At 32.6% G+C, this 20,133-nt stretch overlaps 4 protein-coding genes, 1 long non-coding RNA gene and 1 other non-coding gene across 7 annotated transcripts; 3 read left to right on the forward strand and 3 right to left on the reverse strand.

Annotated features, from left to right (window-relative positions):
• On the forward strand, window positions 1,324-2,339 carry LOC104720347 (splicing factor 3A subunit 1-like). Its single transcript, XM_010438266.2, has one exon. It carries the CDS (start codon window positions 1,327-1,329, stop codon window positions 1,897-1,899), a length of 573 nt encoding a protein of 190 aa, XP_010436568.1. The 5' UTR covers window positions 1,324-1,326; the 3' UTR covers window positions 1,900-2,339.
• Window positions 2,518-8,859, reverse strand: LOC104718844 (probable helicase MAGATAMA 3). The gene is made up of 21 exons (XM_010436646.2): window positions 8,776-8,859; window positions 8,307-8,501; window positions 8,067-8,211; window positions 7,679-7,812; window positions 7,337-7,558; window positions 6,871-7,062; window positions 6,742-6,777; window positions 6,256-6,341; window positions 6,083-6,133; window positions 5,728-5,839; window positions 5,528-5,633; window positions 5,350-5,447; window positions 5,034-5,135; window positions 4,854-4,946; window positions 4,402-4,455; window positions 4,138-4,196; window positions 3,942-4,026; window positions 3,414-3,785; window positions 3,130-3,252; window positions 2,932-3,018; window positions 2,518-2,836 (listed from the first exon to the last, which is right to left on the reverse strand). The coding sequence occupies exons 2-21, from the start codon at window positions 8,412-8,414 to the stop codon at window positions 2,651-2,653; spliced, it is 2,451 nt and encodes an 816-aa protein (XP_010434948.1). The 5' UTR covers window positions 8,415-8,501; window positions 8,776-8,859; the 3' UTR covers window positions 2,518-2,650.
• LOC104718843 lies at window positions 8,956-10,989 on the reverse strand. The gene is made up of 4 exons (XM_010436644.2): window positions 10,458-10,989; window positions 10,175-10,354; window positions 9,429-9,677; window positions 8,956-9,353 (listed from the first exon to the last, which is right to left on the reverse strand). The coding sequence occupies exons 1-4, from the start codon at window positions 10,527-10,529 to the stop codon at window positions 9,078-9,080; spliced, it is 777 nt and encodes a 258-aa protein (XP_010434946.1). The 5' UTR covers window positions 10,530-10,989; the 3' UTR covers window positions 8,956-9,077.
• Window positions 11,075-11,146, reverse strand: TRNAP-AGG. The gene has a single exon. It is a non-coding gene; the product is annotated as a tRNA-Pro (tRNA).
• On the forward strand, window positions 12,804-14,446 carry LOC109126987. Its single transcript, XR_002033685.1, has 3 exons — window positions 12,804-13,021; window positions 14,148-14,262; window positions 14,367-14,446. It is a non-coding gene; the product is annotated as an uncharacterized LOC109126987 (long non-coding RNA).
• On the forward strand, window positions 14,584-15,544 carry LOC104718845. 2 transcript variants are annotated; one of them, XM_010436647.2, is made up of 3 exons: window positions 14,584-14,869; window positions 14,971-15,056; window positions 15,158-15,544. In XM_010436647.2, the coding sequence occupies exons 1-3, from the start codon at window positions 14,604-14,606 to the stop codon at window positions 15,295-15,297; spliced, it is 492 nt and encodes a 163-aa protein (XP_010434949.1). In that variant the 5' UTR covers window positions 14,584-14,603; the 3' UTR covers window positions 15,298-15,544. The 2 variants fall into 2 exon arrangements, with proteins under 2 accessions (XP_010434949.1, XP_019086511.1); XM_019230966.1 differs by having other exon boundaries at window positions 14,974-15,056.

The raw sequence follows: 20,133 nt of genomic DNA on the forward strand, positions 1-20,133 counted from the left end.
TTTAGCTATATAGATAGACTAGACTAGACTAGAGTTATAAAATCTACTGTTGAACAAATTGGAGAAATGTTAGTGTAGTTTAAGTCTTTGCTCGAGAGTAGAGACTCTTAATAGAGAAGCTGTGTTCTAGATTATGCTTTAGGTTGGTGTTGTTTTTATCTGTAAGCACAGATGCATTTGATCTAATCTTAAGATTTACCCTAATCATATCTTTAGTCTTCTTCCTTTGACTTACTTTTATTGGATTTCACAAAAGACTTTACTTTCCAAAGCAAAGTTGGTTGCTCTGCTTTGTCCACACCAAAAAAAAAATTAGCAGTATTTTGATTAACAAGATCAAAATTGTAAATCTGTTGCGGCTTGCAGGGCCTCAATGATTAATCAAAGAATATTTCTTCAAATTACTTGCTGATCCTTAACTGGACAAAATGTGTTTTTGATGCCATAAGTGAAGCAAAGTATCCAGAGATAGAGAGAAGCTTTGGTCTATATTGGATAGTTGTCTTCATACTCGTGTGCATTAGGAATGTCAAACATCCTTCTCCCTCTCACTTTCATTGTCTCCAGATTTACCTTTCCGAAGAAATAGTTCTTAGATAACTTTCTCTCTGTCTTCTCATTCTCATCTTGACGTGAAAGTCTTGAAATACAATTCAGAAGCAAATTAAATCGACCATACATATGATCCTACAAAGTACAAACAAGGAACCGGTAAAGCAGTAAATTGTGTGTTCTTCGTTTGTCCTTAACCAAATCCCTCCGGCTCAATATTTTTTTATTTGGGATATGGTTTCTTTCATTAAACCGGTTACTTAATAATACCACCATTGATACCAATATGTTGCTCGAAAAAAAAATTACACTTGAGTAAAGTATATATTTTAATCATCTTCGTTAGTAATGAACATGTAGGAGAATAAATAAGTAAGCATTAACGTTTCCTATGTAATTTAAAAAATAAAAGCATGCTTATTTTTTTAATCTAAAGGTGGAAGGTTAGCGAACACAAAGTGCTTGTAAACCTAAAACTGTCGTCAATTTCTCCAAATCGCTCATTCACGGCTTCTTCTCGTACGTCACGACGATCCTCACGGCTGGGGTACGTACGCACGGTGTCTATTATCTCTCTCCACAAGACTAAGTAGCCTTTAATGTTTAAGAATCTGATTGTTTTGTAAACCAATCATAAACCTAACATTTAGATCGAAAGTGAAACTCGAGAATCTAATACTAAGTAGATCCAATATTCTAGGTCTAAAAAAAAAAGTGGCATTCGAAGAATCCTGTTATGACTTTGATGTTTCTTATTGTAGAACAGTAGAAGAAATGTCCACCTCAACACAGAATGAATCGCAATCGGAACAAAACAATCAAGGTTCGAGGAGTATCGAAATCATCGAGCCACCTGCAGATACCATAATTAGAACTTTCAATGAAAACACAGCACGTGCGGTTTCCAAGAATGGGTCTGAGTTGGAGAGGAAGCTCATTGACCCTAACCCGAATGATGCAAGATTGAACTTTTTGAGAAACTCGTCAGATCCTTGTCACGCATATTACAAGCACAAGCTTGCTGAACACGTTACTCGGATTCAAAACGGAGCTACTGAAGGACCAGATATCAAAATCTTTCACGCACCTCCATATGTCACAGCTACAACTATCTTCGATACAACGGCACGTTTGGTTTCCAAATTCGGGTCAGAGTTTGAGTCGATGGTTAGGGACTCTAATACGGATGATGCAAGATTCAACTTCTTGAATAGCTCTTCTGAAGAAGATCCTTGTCACGCACTGTACCAGCAAAAGCTTGCTGAATACTCATCAGATCCTCGTTACTCGTATTACTCGCACAAGCTTACTGAGTACCTTGTTCAGATTCCAAAAGGGAGCTACTGATGTTTCAGAACCTATGGATATCAAAATCTTTCATGGGCCTCTAGATGTCAGACGTTCAACTATCGTCGACAGAGCAGCATGTCTGGTTTCCAAATACGGATGGGAGTTTGAGTTGATGGTCATGGCCTCTAATACAAATGATTCGAGATTCAACTTTTTGACGAGCTCACCATCAGATCATGTTTAGTCATTTTACCAGAAAATGATTGGTGAATACTGTTATCTGGATCATGATAGAGTTCCTGATTTTAAGCCCTATCCTGAGTCTTCTCAATCCGGGGTTCAGTCTCAAAGTTGTTCTGCCTTATCATTCTACATTGTAGACTTCTTAAAGGGATGACGCTCAGGGAGCTTGACACTGTTAAGGTCACAGCGCAGTTTGTTGCCTTGTGTGGGGATGATTTTTGTGGGGAACTGATGGAAAGAGTGATCATGGTGAAGCCAACTGATTACAGGTTTGCTTTTTTTAACGATTTTGTTGCTGCTTTGACTTGTAAAATCTCACAATTCTATTCCAAATTTATTAGTAATTGTTTCTACTTCTTGCAATACCACTTTTTATAAATTTTATCCTAAAGTTTTTGCGTGTGTTCTGAACCTAATGAGATCACTGTAGCAAAGTAAAACGACATTCTTATCTTATTATATGTAAACAAAAAAGAATCATACAAATAATCAAAACAAATATATCGTTAGATGTTCAAAGAAGTGTCATCTAATTTATAGTAATAACAAAAAGGTTTATGGTGTTTTAGTCTTCTTCGGCCATGGGTGCATCGTCTTGATCACCATCTCCAAAGTCATCATCTCCACCATATGGTGCCACCGNAAGAGCTTCGTCTTCATACAACGGTGCATCAGGAATCTCCATGTCCTCTGCCACTTTCATTGTCTCCAGATTCTCCTCGCTGAAGAAATAGTTCAATGGCTTTGATACCTACAAACACACAAATAGCCAACACTTCTTTCTTGATCCCAATATGTTGCAGCAAGGTTGATACTTTTACCACAGATGCAAAGAAAGGTTTTTACCTTGAATAATCGGTGTCTTGACTCAGCACTTTCGATAAGGTTTTTCCAGAGCGGATCACTCTTCAACGTTGCAGCTGAACCAACGACCTGATAAGCAAGTTTTAGTGGAGAATTGATCAGTGAGATAGAACCAGAGAGAGGGTACATAAATAAAAGCCAGAGAATAGCTTGTGTGCAAGGACTGGCATTATGTCTTACCAAAACTGAAGACTTAGCTCGTGTAATCCCAACATTCATCCGCCGTGAATTAGAGAGAAAACCGATCTGTCCTTTATCGTTAGCTCTGACGCATGAGAATATAGCAACATCCTTCTCCCTTCCCTTTTCATCAAGATGAGGAAAAAAACAAAAGAAAGAGAAATGGATGAAAACTTGGACTATGGTTTGAGTTCTAAGATTGTTATAAAAGCAGAATCTACTGCATTTTAGTTTGTTTAAACGCGATGTTGAACTGTGAGAAAAAAAGAGAGTAGAATATTTACCTGGAACCCATCAACAGTGTTGATATCAACCACTTTTTCTGCTTCCGCACCAAACATCTCCTTAAACCGATCTTTGAAAGTTTTTACTTGGTAGTTATACGGCGATATAATAGCTAGCTGAGAACTTGACTTCAGCTCTGGGTACATGGTCACAAGTCTGTGGTAGATGAGAAGAACAAATTCCACCTCATCTAGATTTACCCGAGAACCAGTTGCTCCTGGATGTTGAGACTCTTTCCCTTCATGTATATCGAAAAAGCAAAATGGACCAAAGCAACGGTATTTATGCCAATCCCGGGTAGTCTGAGCTTCAATGTTAGATCCATCTTCCAGTGCCTCCTCATAAAATTGCTTTGAAGGAAAGCTTCTTATCTGATTTTCAGTCACAAATTGTTTCAGGGTTATATGAGATGCAACCATTGAAGTAAGAATTAAGCTAACTACAATCTTTTGATCTTAGTTCTTTATAAATCTGACATCCACTGAGTATCTATCATAAGTGGACACTAAATGAGAATTGCTGCATACCTCTGGATGCATCCGGTATTGGGTCTTCAACATTTTCACTGGATAGCCAGCCTTTTGAAGTCTTTCGAACATGCTTGTACCATACCTTCATTGAAGGAAGGAAAAATATCAGCAATCCAATAGTGTCAATACAATATTCATGAAAGACATATAAGCAGATAAAGTTTGGACGAATTGAGTGGTTTAAAGCACTTACCCAGAATCCTGAGCAACAGATGAGATTACAGTAGCTGGGAGTTGTTTTGGATCCCCTACCTGATAAAAATAGAAAGATAATATTTGATTAGTTGCCTTTAACTGATCATACTAAGCATTAACTCATAAACTTATGGTCTTGTGCTTGCTGGTCACACCTACAAGACACAGCTATATTGTTCAATTCCAAGAGGCGATGCTTCTAATGGTGTGCGTCGAATTATCTATCTATTTTTATACATGAATTAATGCTTTGGGATGTTACCAGAAACACTTGTTTGCACCTAGTGGCCAAAGGAATTAGAGTTGCTGGCTCAACCTGGGCAAGGAACACAAGTGTAAATATCATTAGCAACAAACTCTGAGAAGCAGATAAGCTTCTGACACTCGGGGAATATAAGCATGAACATTTTCTCTACATGCATAACCTTTTTATCTGTAAAACAACAAGTTTTGAGATATATAACATATTTTGGCTAGAAACAAAACCAGGAATAAAATTATCCAGATACTATAGGTTAGAGAGAAGAGATTAATCAACCCCATGTACCAACATGCCATGAACACTACCATGACAAAGTCTCATGCAAATTGAGTTTCAAAAATAAAGCACCCTATTTTTCTATCCACTTTCACATATGCCATCAGATATCTATAGGTTCATGTAAACCTTATCAACACATCCAAACATAAGTCCACATATTAGAAGGGGCTTACAGCTTGTGCAGCTTCATCTATAATAACGACATCGAAGCCACGGTTAGATTTAGTAAGAAGTGCAGAGCCACTGAAGCTAAGGGTAGCGAAAACCTGAAAGTGCAAAGAAACAGAAGAGGATAATCAGGCAAGGATAAAGAAAAGCTTTGAATTACATCAACACGAAATTAATCCCCATACAATTGCAGCCTCTTCCAAAATTGCAGTTCGGATACTATCTATATCAGTTCCTGTGGTTCCTTGTTTTGGTTTATCGATGGCAGAGCCACGCTTTTGTGTCACCTGCAAAAGAGTGTTCTCAGAACGCAGTATCCAAACGAAAGATATGTCAACAAATTTTGTAATTTCGTGGTTTGTTCTCTACAAGTGTGATTCCTCCTTGTTGAATATTCTTTATATGATGACAGTTAGATATTATTTAAGAAAGTTAAATCAAGCAACCAAAACTAAGGCAGGAAAAACGACAATCAAAGTGTAAAAGTTACTAGATACATACAAGGTGATCCAGGGATACTGACGCAACGGAGTGATGTGCCTTGAGACCAATTCGAACTATTTTGGGTGTGTATGTCTGGGCGTTTTCGTCACGAAGACCTGAAAGTGCAAAAGTCTTAATTTATAAGACCATTAACTACTTTTCAATAATGAAACTATGTATTGAATAAACCACATACCTGTAGTCAGAAGCCGCAACACAATCTCATCAAGTGCCGAGTTTGATGGAGCACAGACAAGTACACGTAATCTGTACTTCCGACTGGCATTAACCACCTCAGGTTTCTGAATACAAAAGAGAATAAGATAAGTGGCGTTACTATATGATAAAATAAATGCAGGGTTACCACTTGTCTCAGAATAAAATCTTACGACTTACCAATTCATTTCCTGAGGTTGGAAAAAAACCATCATCACCATCTTCAGGCATAATAGCATCTCGAGGGTTGACACCCAAAATCCAAGGAGAAGCGCGTCCCCAGTGATTGTATCTGCAGACAAAAGAAATGATAAGATAATAGGGAGGTATGATATGTTATATTTCAGACCAAACTATTGATGCAATGTAATTTAATTCTAAATCCTCTTATTCGCAAGATTTCAAATGAAACACCATATGATTTAGATAATATCATAATACTAACAATTTCCAATCATTATGAACATATATCTGGGTATGCGAGAACTAAGTATCGGAATATGTAAAAGATCTTAAAATGGGAGCAAAACCATACTTCTCCTCCATGGTCATCTGAATAACACGTTTCACTTCTTGCATTGCACCCCTATTATGGAAAAAAAAAAAAAAAAGGAATATTAACGAGAATACAAAGCATAGTTGTCATCCTAACTCGGAGCTGCACAAATTTAAGTGAGCATCAAGAGGATAGGATGTAAGAAATCATACTTAGACTGGACTCTTGCTGGAGTGGCATGCATAATAGCTCCAAGAATGCTAAGAATTGTCTGTGTTTTCCCCGTACCTGGAGGACCCTAATGAAGGATAGATTCATTAGTATTAGAATCAAATTATAGATTAATTATCTGCTTGTCAATGCAATATAAAAAATCAAATCTGTTATAGCCATGTTGACTGTCAATGCAATTTTACAAAGAAGAATTTCATGTGCACATAATTTATAAGATCAAAATATTGCCAACTTCGAAATATTTTGGTTTTCTGTTGTCTGTATCATCCACATACTTTTTAAAGGCAATCTTGAGAGTCAAACAGATATACATTGAGTGCTAGCTCAGTAAGCATGTTGGAGCATTCAGATAAAAAAAAATTGTGTTTTTCACATTCAGTGTATAAAGAAGTATGATACCTTAGAATGAAAAAGCTAAGTAATAGTCCTAAAAATAATGAAACAAGTTAATTGAAGAAGTCAACCTGTATTAACACGAAGGATTTCCTTGATAGACCAACCTGCAAAATAATATTTTAAGACAAAGAGCCCAAATCTATGTTAAGGGAAAGTTTAAAAGTTTGAAAGGATAGAAATGACAAGGCCAGACTTACATCAATTGCCTCCTTTTGGGATTTGTTAAGATTTTCGTTAAAATAATCATGCAGAGGTCCAGATATTTTCCACGCTTCATCTCCAGAACCACAAGATTTTTCTTTTGCAGTAAAGATTAAATCCGTGAAAGGGAGCGAACTGACAGATCGTAGTGCTATATATTCCCGAATAATGGTCGATAAACCACATAACTACAAAACAAACAAACCATACCATGAAAGAGTTAATGCAAGAGAGAACTATATTCTATCAAGAAAGGATATGCAGCAGCCGCCAGCTTTAAAACTCAAAAATCAAAAGTCTAATTAGACGAATGATGGGAAGAAAAAAACGGAAACCAAGCTAGGACAGCATAACAGGAATCTAGACATAATTGACGCATAAGCTAGTACAGCATAACAGGAATCCAAGTCATGTAAAAGACACGATATAACTTGACATAGTTGGTGTGTCATAACAACTGACCTTTAAACTGAATACCCTTTTGTCTATAGCGCTGGCAGAAGATGTTATAAGAGAACGCATATTTGAGAGAGATTGGATAAATGACTTTGTTCTAGAGGATTTAGTATTTCTGGTTATCTTGACTATATCTTCAGCTAAATACATCCGAAGACGAAGAAGATTGCTTTGACGATTTTCCACTACAGCAAACCCATAAGATGAAGGAAATGAATTCCCTTTAACCTGAAAAGGTTAATCTGTAAGTGAATCCAATATTTGAGAATGACTTTAATTAATCAGAAATACTACAAGTCATACAATACCTTGAAAAATCAAACAAAAACAAAGGAATATTATAAGTACCTCTTCTTTTGACAACAACAAAAGATCGTTTTGAGCAAGATATTCATCCTCTTCATGTTCGTACGTGACAAGCAGAAAGTGAAACCCTTCGCCCTCGCTGCATTCCATTACCAATCTCATTTTACACACCGTTTCTAAAAGGAAAAAGATGACAGAAAAGTCAGTTCTACAATTTTCAGAGCCAAAATGTAAAGAAATTCGTTTTATAAACAAAAATCTTACTACAAGTATACAAATTTAATTCCCAATAACAGAACATCAACTCCAAAACATTTTCCCCTTTCTTCCATGATCAATGGATGGGCAGAAGTAATAAGAAAAACACGAAAACAAAAAAAAAAAAAACTAATTACAAAACATCATTAGATGCAAATAGATATAAAACAACCTTCTTCACCGTCTTTATTCTGCAAAATTTGAGCTTTAACTTCTTCGAAGAGCAGTGGTTCAAAAGTCTCAAAGTAGTCATCAACATCTTTATAAGTATTCTTTACAACACTCAACTTCTCTTTAGAATCCTTTCTATTATTCCTCTGTAAAAGATAAATGAAACTTAAAAATTAAATCTCACATTCTCCTAAGAAGAAAACGCATATAGTTTCTAACACAGATGATTAATGAAGTTTACCTCATTCTCTTTTGTAAGCTGTTTGTAATCCCAACCTAATATAATGTTATAGAAACGAGTAACAGCTGAGGCTTCTTCTTCTTGTATCTTAATATTATCGATCGCCATTACACACACTAATCTCTCTCTCTCTCTCTCTCTCTCTCTCTCTCTCTCTCTCTCTCTCTCAGCTCCAAATTCACCGCCAAGATTTTTCTACACGAACATGTATCAAACGAAATTGGAGAATAAAGTTAAATTAACGCAAGCATAAGCATAATAATGTGATCGTATAATGCAGTACAGATAGACATACGACTCTCGAACCCAATCATCAACAGATAAAACCCAAATTTGAGTTAGGGAATTGAATTTGAAGAGAACAACATTACAAGCTAGTTAAAAGTCTCAGAAAAAGGTACTGTATTATGAGCTAAACACTCGAGAAGCAATTGGAGTATGTAGACGAGCTTAGGAGAGAGGATTTTACCAATCGGAGAAGACGAGTGAGGACGGCGGAGAGAGGAGTTTGCGGCGAAGCTGTAACCGGGATAAAAGGTTTAGCTACTAAAACTTCTAATTACACTTTTTCATTATTATAAATAAAAAAAAATAGATGGTGGGCCGAAATAACTAAAGGCCCAATATACGTATAGTGAGAAAATTGTAATTCACTTTATTCTTTTATTATTTACATAATCACTTTTAAAGTTTTTAATCATATAGTTTACATATGTTTCATTATCACAATTAATTAGACTTGAAGTAAAAAAATGTGTAATTTGAAAAGGTTTAGTAGTTTCTGATGGTGCTACTTGTGCAAGGGGTGCAAGCAAGATCCATGGTTGAGATACAAACACGAAGAACTTCGTGAACAACTCCTCGCTGAAGCACTTTTAGAACGGTTTCTTCTTTCCCTGTTACAACATTGACTAGTGAGACCTGACGTGATACGATTTCGTCTCTCATTCGTCTCCCACCTGACCATCGACCTAACGTCAACCATTTCACCCAAACTAGCTGCTCTGAGATTCCATATCTCCTTAGCGCATCCACGATTTGCTCCCGCTGTAGATTAATAATGGTTAAGAAGCTGGAAAGGGAAAGTTTGGTTTCTTTTGGAAATTTAACAAACAAACTAACAGGCGGTTTCAGGTGTTGTATGCAGTAGATGAGTCCAATGAGGTTTAGCAGCACACTCAAGTTTGGTTTGAAGATAAATAACTCCACATCTTGAAATCCTAACCTCATCGAGCTCATTGTTTCAACCGCGTGCAGATATTGGCCGCCCTCTAGAGACAACGTAACAGGCCATTTAGTCACATATGTAATCACCGCCGAAGCTCTTGATGCCATTTCCTTATGCTGCACCACGTAAAATCTTCTCCATTCCTACAAAAATGTTTCAGAGTATAGAGTAATTATGAACCCATTATAGACCTCATCGTAATTAAAGCTTACATAGAATCCTAGTCTCTGGCCACAACAACAGAGGCAACAAAAACAAACCCCAAATTATAAAACTAGCAAACTCTACCTATAAAAGTTTCCACTTTCCTGAGCTATGTAGACGATCTTTGCTGTCCAATTCAATCATAGCACATAGTATAAATTATAAAAACCCCTTTCTATATCACATCATCACCATCCTCCAGTACTGAGCAATTTTTAAATATATCAACTAAACAATCTACACTAGCAAGCATATACCAATTCATGAGGTTATAACAAGCTTTAATTTATCCAAGTCACAACTCAAACAGAATTCAATTCTACAACAAACAAACAAACTCACACCATCAGACTACAAACTGACCAAAATCTAAAACAACTCGATACTTGAATTTGTAAGAAACAAGAATCTATGAGAAAGATCTCATTTTGTGTACCTGGGAATTTTCCTCATTGGTTGTTCCAGCGTTTTGGGGTTGAGGAAACTGAGTACTGTCTGAATCAAATGTGCACAACAAAGGCCATCTTTTTCGAAACAGAGGTTCCCATAAGACATCAGAACCACACAGCTCTCTCCAAAACTTAGAACAGCTACTGAGTGCACAAAGATCAATCACCTAATCATCAAACAAAGACACAGTTTTTATCAAGAACTAGCCTCAGAATCAAGTTCACAAAGAGAAATTTAACAAAAATAAAAAAAAATATACAAACAAAAACCTGAAGAGAAGAGCCAATCTTCAGGATTATATCATGAGGAAGAGAGCTACAAGATAATTGAATCGAATTCATACTTTTCTTAAAAACAAATTTTGCAACTTTCTTCAATATCTGTAAAGATATTGCGTTTCTAAGGAGTACACGTTACCATATGACGGATGTGAAGGAGATGATGATTGTGACTCACCACATAAAAAATTACTTCTTGAAGTTGACTTAAAGTCTTAAACAACAGCAAAATAAAAAAAGAGAAAAAATTAACCAACAGACAAAAATGTCAACTTCTCGGTGACTTCTTCTTTTTGTAGCCCATGAACATCGAAGACGGCTTGTGCCCAGATCAGATTCGCATGTCTAATCTCATACAAACTCATCTTTTTTATAGTATCATCAAGAAAAAGCTCTTCTTTGGTATACAATGTTGGTGTATACTGTACGCCCATAAGTTGTTCGATGATATGCCTGAGAGAAAATGTGATAACTTGGCAATGATCGAGAGTTGTTTGATTCCTAACATCAGAAAAAGTTTGATTCGTAAAAGCAATTGGTAAACAGATTTAGGCAGAAAGACAAAAGTGACAAAAAAAAAAAAGGAAAAAAAAAAGAGAAGAAAGAATGGGGCATTCCGAGAATTGAACTCGGGACCTCTCGCACCCTAAGCGAGAATCATACCACTAGACCAAATGCCCGATGTTGATCACATTTAAGTTTTAACCTTGAAAATATCGTACTTTTTAAGAATTATTAATGTTTTTTTTAACAAGACCAGTTCACTCATTTGAATCATTCTTAACAAGACCAGACCAATGGGATTTGTCTTAACCAAATAGAAAACGTATACGGGCAAGCAAAAAAGAGATGATCCCTAGTCTCATTTTGCACACCACAAAGCGGACATGATTGAGTTTGTCCCCAGCTCCACAGACGTTGGCTAGTGGATAGCCGATCACGAATCGCCAACCAAGTATAAAATTTCAATATTATTGTGATAACTTTTCTTTACTGCTTAAACCATTAATGGTAACGCTTGATTGCATCTATTGTCATGTAAATTATTTTTTGCACGACATTGGATATTCATATTTTTTTACTGCAAATCAAATCAAAATTTTTTGTTTTGTCAACTATCATCTATGGCCTCCAATCAACATTTATTTAAAAAGTATATAACGCGAGCATTTAGAAGTTCGAGATGCTCTCATATGCTCTCTTCCTCTATTCTCTTGTTTGAAGCATTTACCTCTAAAATATTAATATGTATATTAAAATAGTTTTATTTTACTAAATTATTTGTAACAAATGTAAAAAAAAAATTATGATTTCATAAAAAATAAATTTATTTGTTGTAAGATAATATTTAGCAGTAACTTATTAAGTAATTATTTAAAATAAAATAATAATTTATTTAATAGATTAAAAAATAAAATAAAAATATAAATGTAGATATAACGTTTATAATATATATTATTATTTTATTTTTTTCAGAATAATAATATAAATTTAATTTTAGTTTAATGTGTTATATTATATTTATTTTAAAAAAAAATATTTACATTTTTTTTTCAGCAGCTTATATATATTAGCTCAAGAAAGCTAATTGGAAAATATTTAAATAAAAAATGTAAATATAGTTATAATGTTTTATAAAAAAAATATATATATATATTAATTATTTTGTAATTAATGTCATTATTAAATAACAAATTTTTATATATAGCAATTTATAATATTTACTAAATGTGTGAAAATATATTTAAAATATTACATAGCAATGAGTGATTTTTTTTCTAATGAAACACATTTAAATTATATATTAGTTAGTATGATATATTAAATATAAATATAATATTTAATCATGTAACTACATGCTCTATCAATCAACTAAATGTGTTATATCAATAATAGCATACAACTTAGGCAGCTTAATGATTATGCTACATAATGCTAATGCTCTACTATCTAGTGGTCTTGATTGATTTTGGAATTAAAGTTTTCATGTATGTCTCGATTTTGATATTCAAATTGCCATGTATTCTCTATGCTTGATTTTGGAATTTGAAATTATCATATATGTTTTTTCTGATTTAATTTACCATTTCTTTATTTGACAAAGAGGACATCACACAACATTCAGCTGAAAACAAACTATCTAGAAGCCAAGTGTTGTATTTGTTAATGACTCAAAATGCATTACCTGTGCATGAGATTGTCAAGCAAGCTGCTAGAATGTTTATGTATCCCATCCTACTTCTAAGGCATAGTGATGGACATGCATACATACACACAAGAATATATCAAGAACTCGAGGTATTTAAGTTTGTTTTTTGTTTATTATTTAAATTACATTGAAGGCATGCACTCGTACTTTTATTACATGTTGTGGTAATTAATCTGGTGGTATCGCGGCAATCGTCCGTTACGGGCACTCGATTGCTGCACATCATGTATCCAAGGCGATCGTTTCCTGGTACACTACCTGGCAGAAAACGAAGATGCTATAATGCTAATCGAGTAGAATCCGATTCCAATTGTTCCGGTGGTTGATCTAGCTCATCTACACTAAGGTTAAACTTAACTGAAGTTTGGCTTCTAAACGGTTTTAGTCAGGGAAAATTTTACTTTTAGATATCACGTATCTTAAAATAGTATACCAATGAGATAATATTTTTAAACACAATTTTGTTTAAATAAGGCTTGTCAAGGGGGATAGCAGTCCAGATTTGTCCACATAGCCATTGAGTGCCTTAGTTAACTCAGTTTCAGAGCTAAAAATTTGCGAAGAACCAAGATAATTTGTAAAATATTAGTTTTACCCTCATTGCTTAAATGTACTACTAACGAATGAAAAAAATTATACAATGCACTAGTAAAGTATAATTTCAGTTTGTAACCACACCTATTACAGAACCCCCAAATTTAAACCAGCGGTTCTAGTCAAGTGTCAGTTATAGAACTAATGGCATGTTCTTTTTATGATACATGTGAAAAAACCTTAAAGGAACTTATAATGAAATGGTGAATATATTCTTAACAACATCAGATAATTTTAAAACACATATTCATTAATCTCAGTCATTATATATAATTATTTTCTTACAATTAATTCTGAAATCATAGGCTTTTTATCTAGGTTGTCACTAATAGATTCTGTTATTATCGAAAACAAAGAAAATAAAAAAGAGAGAGAGTAGAATGTGGTTTATTCGACAAGACAAATAATAGTCTTTATATTACACTTGTCCAATATTTTTAATGGGTTTTACACGTGTCTACAGTGTTCATATATGATAAGGAAATTCAGAAACAAATAATATATTGTTAAATTAAATTCTTTGCCTTAAAAACAACTTTAGAACTTAACAAAGTTAAATACAATAGTATATATTTAGGTTTTTGAGATTTTTGTTTCTAAGAAAAATGGAAATTAATTTATTTCAAAGTCAAAATTAAGGGGAAAAAACCAAAAAAGAAATTATTAATTTATAATACAAGAGTTGGATACATCATACATTAAATATAAAGATAAGAAATTAATTCATTTCCTTCACTTTTAATTTTTAACATCTGTACTAAGAAAGTTCTTTATATGCAGTGTTGTCTACATAAGTCATATATTTTATAAATTGACTGATCATTTTGATTATGTGACTAAATTCTCTTCTCTTCAATATTATATATGAAATGTGTTAGGCTTCATAAGATATATCTTCCGGGGAGAAGACTGTAAACTAGTCTTTGTTATTTAGAACTTGATTGTGATGGGTTGTTGGTGGTGGAAGTGGTCAAGAAGAAGCATCCCTTATGAGTAAGATTAACACATATATATATATATATATATATTTCTCATTTATTTATGCTGTTATATTTTTCTTACGATGCTACATTTTTTTTCTCTTGAGAATTATTTAGTTATACTATGGATGCTGAACTGAAGATTGTGATGGACTGTGAAAATTTCGCAAAAAAACTCAGAAAAGCTGTTAGCAAACTAGTAGGCAAGACTTTTATTTATTTATTTATCAATATATATATATATATATATATATATTCATATTTATTTGATGACGATACAGTACATATATGTATATGCATCAATAATATTTTATAATTAATGTATTATTAGGAGTTGAGGAATGTCTATTGGATATGCGTAACCAAAAGATTATGGTTGCTGGTGCTTTTGATTTGGAGAGGGTGTTGAAGACTATCAAGAAAAAAACTGGTCAAAATGCAGAAATTTTGGTGATGACTAAGAAATCCGAGGCAGTTCAGACGGACGATGATGAATCTGATAAAGTCCAGACAGATGATGAACATGAACTAGCTCTAGAGAAGAATAAACCATCTTCTTTAGTTCCAAAACAACAAGAAAATCTTGAAAACGAGAAAAATGATGATAAACCTGAGACAAGGTAGCTTGCTATCTATTCGTTCTCACTTTTTTTTTTGTTTTTGTTAATTTTTAAGATACTAGATGTATTTTAAGTCTTAACTCTTTGCAATTATTTTGTAGTAGTGTAATGGAAGTCGAGTTCAAGATACCATTCCTAAATGACAAATATGAGGTATACATCGAAAAGGTTATTTCCAAATTCGAAGGTATGTCATTAATTACTTTATCCATCATTTTAGAAATATAAATTTGATTAAAAATATTATTTTATCTTACAATAATTTATTTTTTGAATGGTTTTAACTAGGGGTTGAAACATGTGTGGTCGATGTTGAAAATCAAAAGGTTGTGGTTACTGGTAGTTTTGATCAGGAGAAAATGTTCAAAAAACTCAAGAAAAAGATGGATAAAAAGAAGGATGAAGAATCCAAAATCGCAGCAGAGTAAAAAGAAGAAGCTGATATGAGTAGAGATATGCATATGTCAAACCAGATAGTCATGAACTCATGATGAATAGGAGATAGCTAAATATATGATGTATAGTGACGCATATCCTAACGGATGTTGTATTGCATAAGGTATTCGCAACAAGTATCCACCATAAGGAACTTGGCATGGTAATAGGTTATATCTTGAGACATATTTTAATATTTGATTCATCTTGGTATTATTTAAAAAGGTCTATAAACTGAAATATGTGTCATAATTATTGGTTCTTTGATTTATAAATTCAAATGTTATTTGAAAATTTTCATTTACTTTGAAATCAGATATATGAGTTTTGAAATATCATGGTTAACTCACGTATTTCAGTATGTATAAATTTATTTTCGAGTCCATTTAAAAACTGATATAAATTTTGAAGCAAAATAAAAATCATCGAATGAATAATACAATATTTTGATTAGATTTTAGACATCAATAAATAAATAACATGTTCGACTAGAATTTCAATAGCACGTATTTTATTTATAGATTTTGAAGTAAGTTAAAATTAATGAACTAATAATAACTCTTTAAATTATGTTCATAATAAATCAAACGAAATTATCTAAGAGACAAAAAGAAAAAGTTAACTAAATATATTCTCTTAGCACGATGAGAGTGAATTTTATTCAATATGTGAAAGCTTATATATGTCTCCTACTTACAAAAACTTTTCCACCTATATGACGTAATTAGAGTAATGTTTAGGAATCAATTACTTTTGTTCAATAGTAAAAAGAGAACAAACAAAAAAATGACCTAAGGTTCAAGTATCTAATACCTTTGTTTTGGACAAACAAAGTATACCATTATATCATTTTTTTTTGAATGAATGTTAAACTGTATTCAACCCAAATATTTTTATTTTACAATGAATTAATGTATTTGGTTTTGCTGAAATTTAGAGATTACAATATAGAGGTTTTGAACAGAAGCCAAATATGTTCTTTACTGCGTTTAAGATCTTGTGACAGACGATTGGAGACCGTCCGAGTACGATCGTTGTCTCCCTCTTTTGAATAGAACTAAGTCAATTGCATACGTTCTTATCAATGAGCTTGATAAGTCTGGATTATGGTGAATATGTGTATGTCTCCTAGCATTCCCCTCACGCCAAAAATGGTAAAGCATATTGTTTGTAATATATGCATACTAAATGAGAAATAGATTAAGTCGAGGCAAGCTGGAACAGTAGAGCGTAATGACTAGTTGACTCCAATTCGTCAAATAGTCATTTCCAAGAAGCGTATGAGTTAAAGATCGCCAAAGATTTCTAACGAGTACCGGCACAAAAGAGGTGGTTTCTTGTTTTTACAATATTATATTACCATATAAAAATACAATCAAGTAATCAACCCATTGACCCGAATTCTAATATTATCGTCATATTAAGAAAGACCAAAATGTAGGTTTACATGCACATTTGTACTTTTACTTTAATCATCCTAACTAGGTGATAGCACGAAATTATATATTTTGTTAGTTATATTTTTTTGTAATTTGTATTTTTGTAATATAGAGTTTGAAGGATTACAAAAATACACCTTATATAAACCAAACAAAAATACTCCAAATCAACTTCAAATTTCTTGATATGATTCTTTCACACTGTAGCTCCTATTTTGTCACCCTATATAAAAAAACACACACAGTTAGAATGAATTGATATTAAAATGCATACTGTTTCGTCAGCCAGAATCAGTTTTATTGATTCACCAAGTTTAGCGGTATTCATTCTCCAACTATGGAGAATTTTAATTTGAATACGCCAAACATTTTTGTATGGTTTCAGATCTTTCAAGAGAGTGTATGAAAGGAGGAGAACTATCATTTTATCTAACGAATTTTAAAGGGAATTGTCATAAATAACACTAAAATATGTTTTTATTCCAAAAATACCACAATTTAGTTCTTTTTTCCAAAAATACCACTAAAATGTATTTTTTCCAAAAATACCATATAATTGAATTAAAGTTCTAATACTAAAAATTAATTCCTAAATTCTAAATACTAAACTCTACCCCTAAAAACTATACCCTAAAACTAAATATGTAAACCCAAACCTAAAAAAAAAAATTCTACATCCTTAAAAATTAATTTTTTTGTGTTTGTGGTAATTTTGGAAAAAAAAACTTTTGTGGTATTTTTGGAAAAAAAACTAAGATGTGGTATTTTTGGAAAAAAAAACTTTTTTAGTGGTATTTAAAGGAATTTCTCAATTTTAAATGTCTTCTTTTAGTATAATATTTCAATAGGAAGCTCATAATATATTTATAGTGAAATTAGGTAGATTTATGTTATCAATTAGAAGTTAAGATTTGATATTTCTAATATACGCAAAATATATTTACTTACTTGATTCGTTCCAACTGATAGATGAATATTCCTTTTCAAACTTTATCGTAAAAGAGTAGAGAAAAATGATAATCTCGGAAATCAAGCAATATAGTAAGATTTGGTAAGATGAATATTCGTTTTCAAAGATTTTAACTGAATCACAAAATATCTCTTTTAAAAGATTATACCGAAAGATTAATTGATAAGATCAATCTCGGTAATTAAGCAATTAGCTTAAATTTTGGTAATTAACATATATGGTTTTAATTTAGATACCTTAAAAACAATTAAATATGAGTGTTTGCCTCTAACGAATAACTTTGTTTGGTAACGGAAATAACTATNATGTAAACCCAAACCTAAAAAAAAAAATTCTACATCCTTAAAAATTAATTTTTTTGTGTTTGTGGTAATTTTGGAAAAAAAAACTTTTGTGGTATTTTTGGAAAAAAAACTAAGATGTGGTATTTTTGGAAAAAAAAACTTTTTTAGTGGTATTTAAAGGAATTTCTCAATTTTAAATGTCTTCTTTTAGTATAATATTTCAATAGGAAGCTCATAATATATTTATAGTGAAATTAGGTAGATTTATGTTATCAATTAGAAGTTAAGATTTGATATTTCTAATATACGCAAAATATATTTACTTACTTGATTCGTTCCAACTGATAGATGAATATTCCTTTTCAAACTTTATCGTAAAAGAGTAGAGAAAAATGATAATCTCGGAAATCAAGCAATATAGTAAGATTTGGTAAGATGAATATTCGTTTTCAAAGATTTTAACTGAATCACAAAATATCTCTTTTAAAAGATTATACCGAAAGATTAATTGATAAGATCAATCTCGGTAATTAAGCAATTAGCTTAAATTTTGGTAATTAACATATATGGTTTTAATTTAGATACCTTAAAAACAATTAAATATGAGTGTTTGCCTCTAACGAATAACTTTGTTTGGTAACGGAAATAACTATTCTTGAACCAAATCAAAAACATGATCCGAATATTTTAGACATTGAGTACAAACAGATCCGTTAATTTTGTTTCTTCTGTTTCTGGATCATACAGTATCCGCGTTCCGACCGGGCAGATATTTAGTGATTGAATAAAGGGTATAATGGTCATTACAAAAAATAGTAATCATATGTTAATTTAATTAAATTAAGTGATTTTCTAATCATTTTAATAAAAACGTACCAAAAGAAAGTCATGTCCAATTTGAATCTAGTGACTACTTCAGCTTTAATAGAATAGATTATTGGTTGAATCTTTGATAAGAGATCGAAGGGTTCTGTTGGAGGGATGTTGCTAAATTATGGTCGTCTGAACACTCAGTCAAATAAACCTGCATTGACGAATGACGCACCCAGACTATATTGAGTAGTAACATGTGACTTTATCCATCATGTTATCCAAATTAGGATCGTGTTCACATATTTTCACCGCTGGTCCAAAAGACCAATATACTTATGTTATTGAAGTAGCGCCCATATAAGTATTAATGACGGATCTCCTAAATCTAAAGGACGATATTTAACTCAAACAAGTATTAAATGCAAATGCAAACTATCCAAAACCAAACTGCATGGGATGCGCGCAGACTTTACCCAATCAAAACACCATTCAATGCAAAGTTACGTAAGAGACATGCATGTGACAACATCGCATTGGGGAGGCACGTCTAGAACCATTCAAATAAAGAGCAATGTGATAATTAGGAAATTCCGATTCCTTATCAAAGCTCACTTACCGGTTACCAGTGTTACAATGACATGGTTGAACAGTTCAATCTAGATGTAATAAAGCTAGATAACATGGGTTTGGTGATCCTATCAAGAAATCCAATTTACTTCACATTAATTAATAAAATGATCAGAGAATAACAAATATTAGCTTAAAAACACTTGTTCATCTAAAGCAACAGACTTGGATTAGAGAATATAGCCAAGATAATCTTAAGAACACTTGTCCATCTAGAGCATCAGATTTGTTTTCAAAAACTTGTTCATTAAGAGCATCTTTATCGGTTAAGACATCTAGATTGATAATGAACAAGTGTTTGAAAACAAGATTCATGATAAATTCATGATATTTTAATACTAATAAGATATAAACTAAAATATTAATACATTTGTTAGGTTCTCAACTAGAGAACTCAACTTTTTAAGATAAAAATACGTATTTCACACTGTTTCTTTTCTTTTTTTCTTCTTTTTTTTTGTTTTCCATTCTTAAATACCCTATCTAAAATGCATGCACTAATTGAGGTGTCCTAGGCATCGGCCCAAAATTCTCTAACGCCACTAGTTTCTCTCGGATCAATCGTGTGTTCTTGAGTGTGTGAGAATCTTGGAGAAGACAACATCATGTTGTCTCAAGATTATCGAACAATGAGAATTATGTCATCCCCAAATTTTACATCCAATAAATTTATGATTATTTCGAGGGTGGGGGGGG

The sequence above is a fragment of the Camelina sativa genome, chromosome 10 (genome assembly GCF_000633955.1).
Source record: "Camelina sativa cultivar DH55 chromosome 10, Cs, whole genome shotgun sequence".
Classification (NCBI taxonomy): Eukaryota; Viridiplantae; Streptophyta; class Magnoliopsida; order Brassicales; family Brassicaceae; genus Camelina; species Camelina sativa.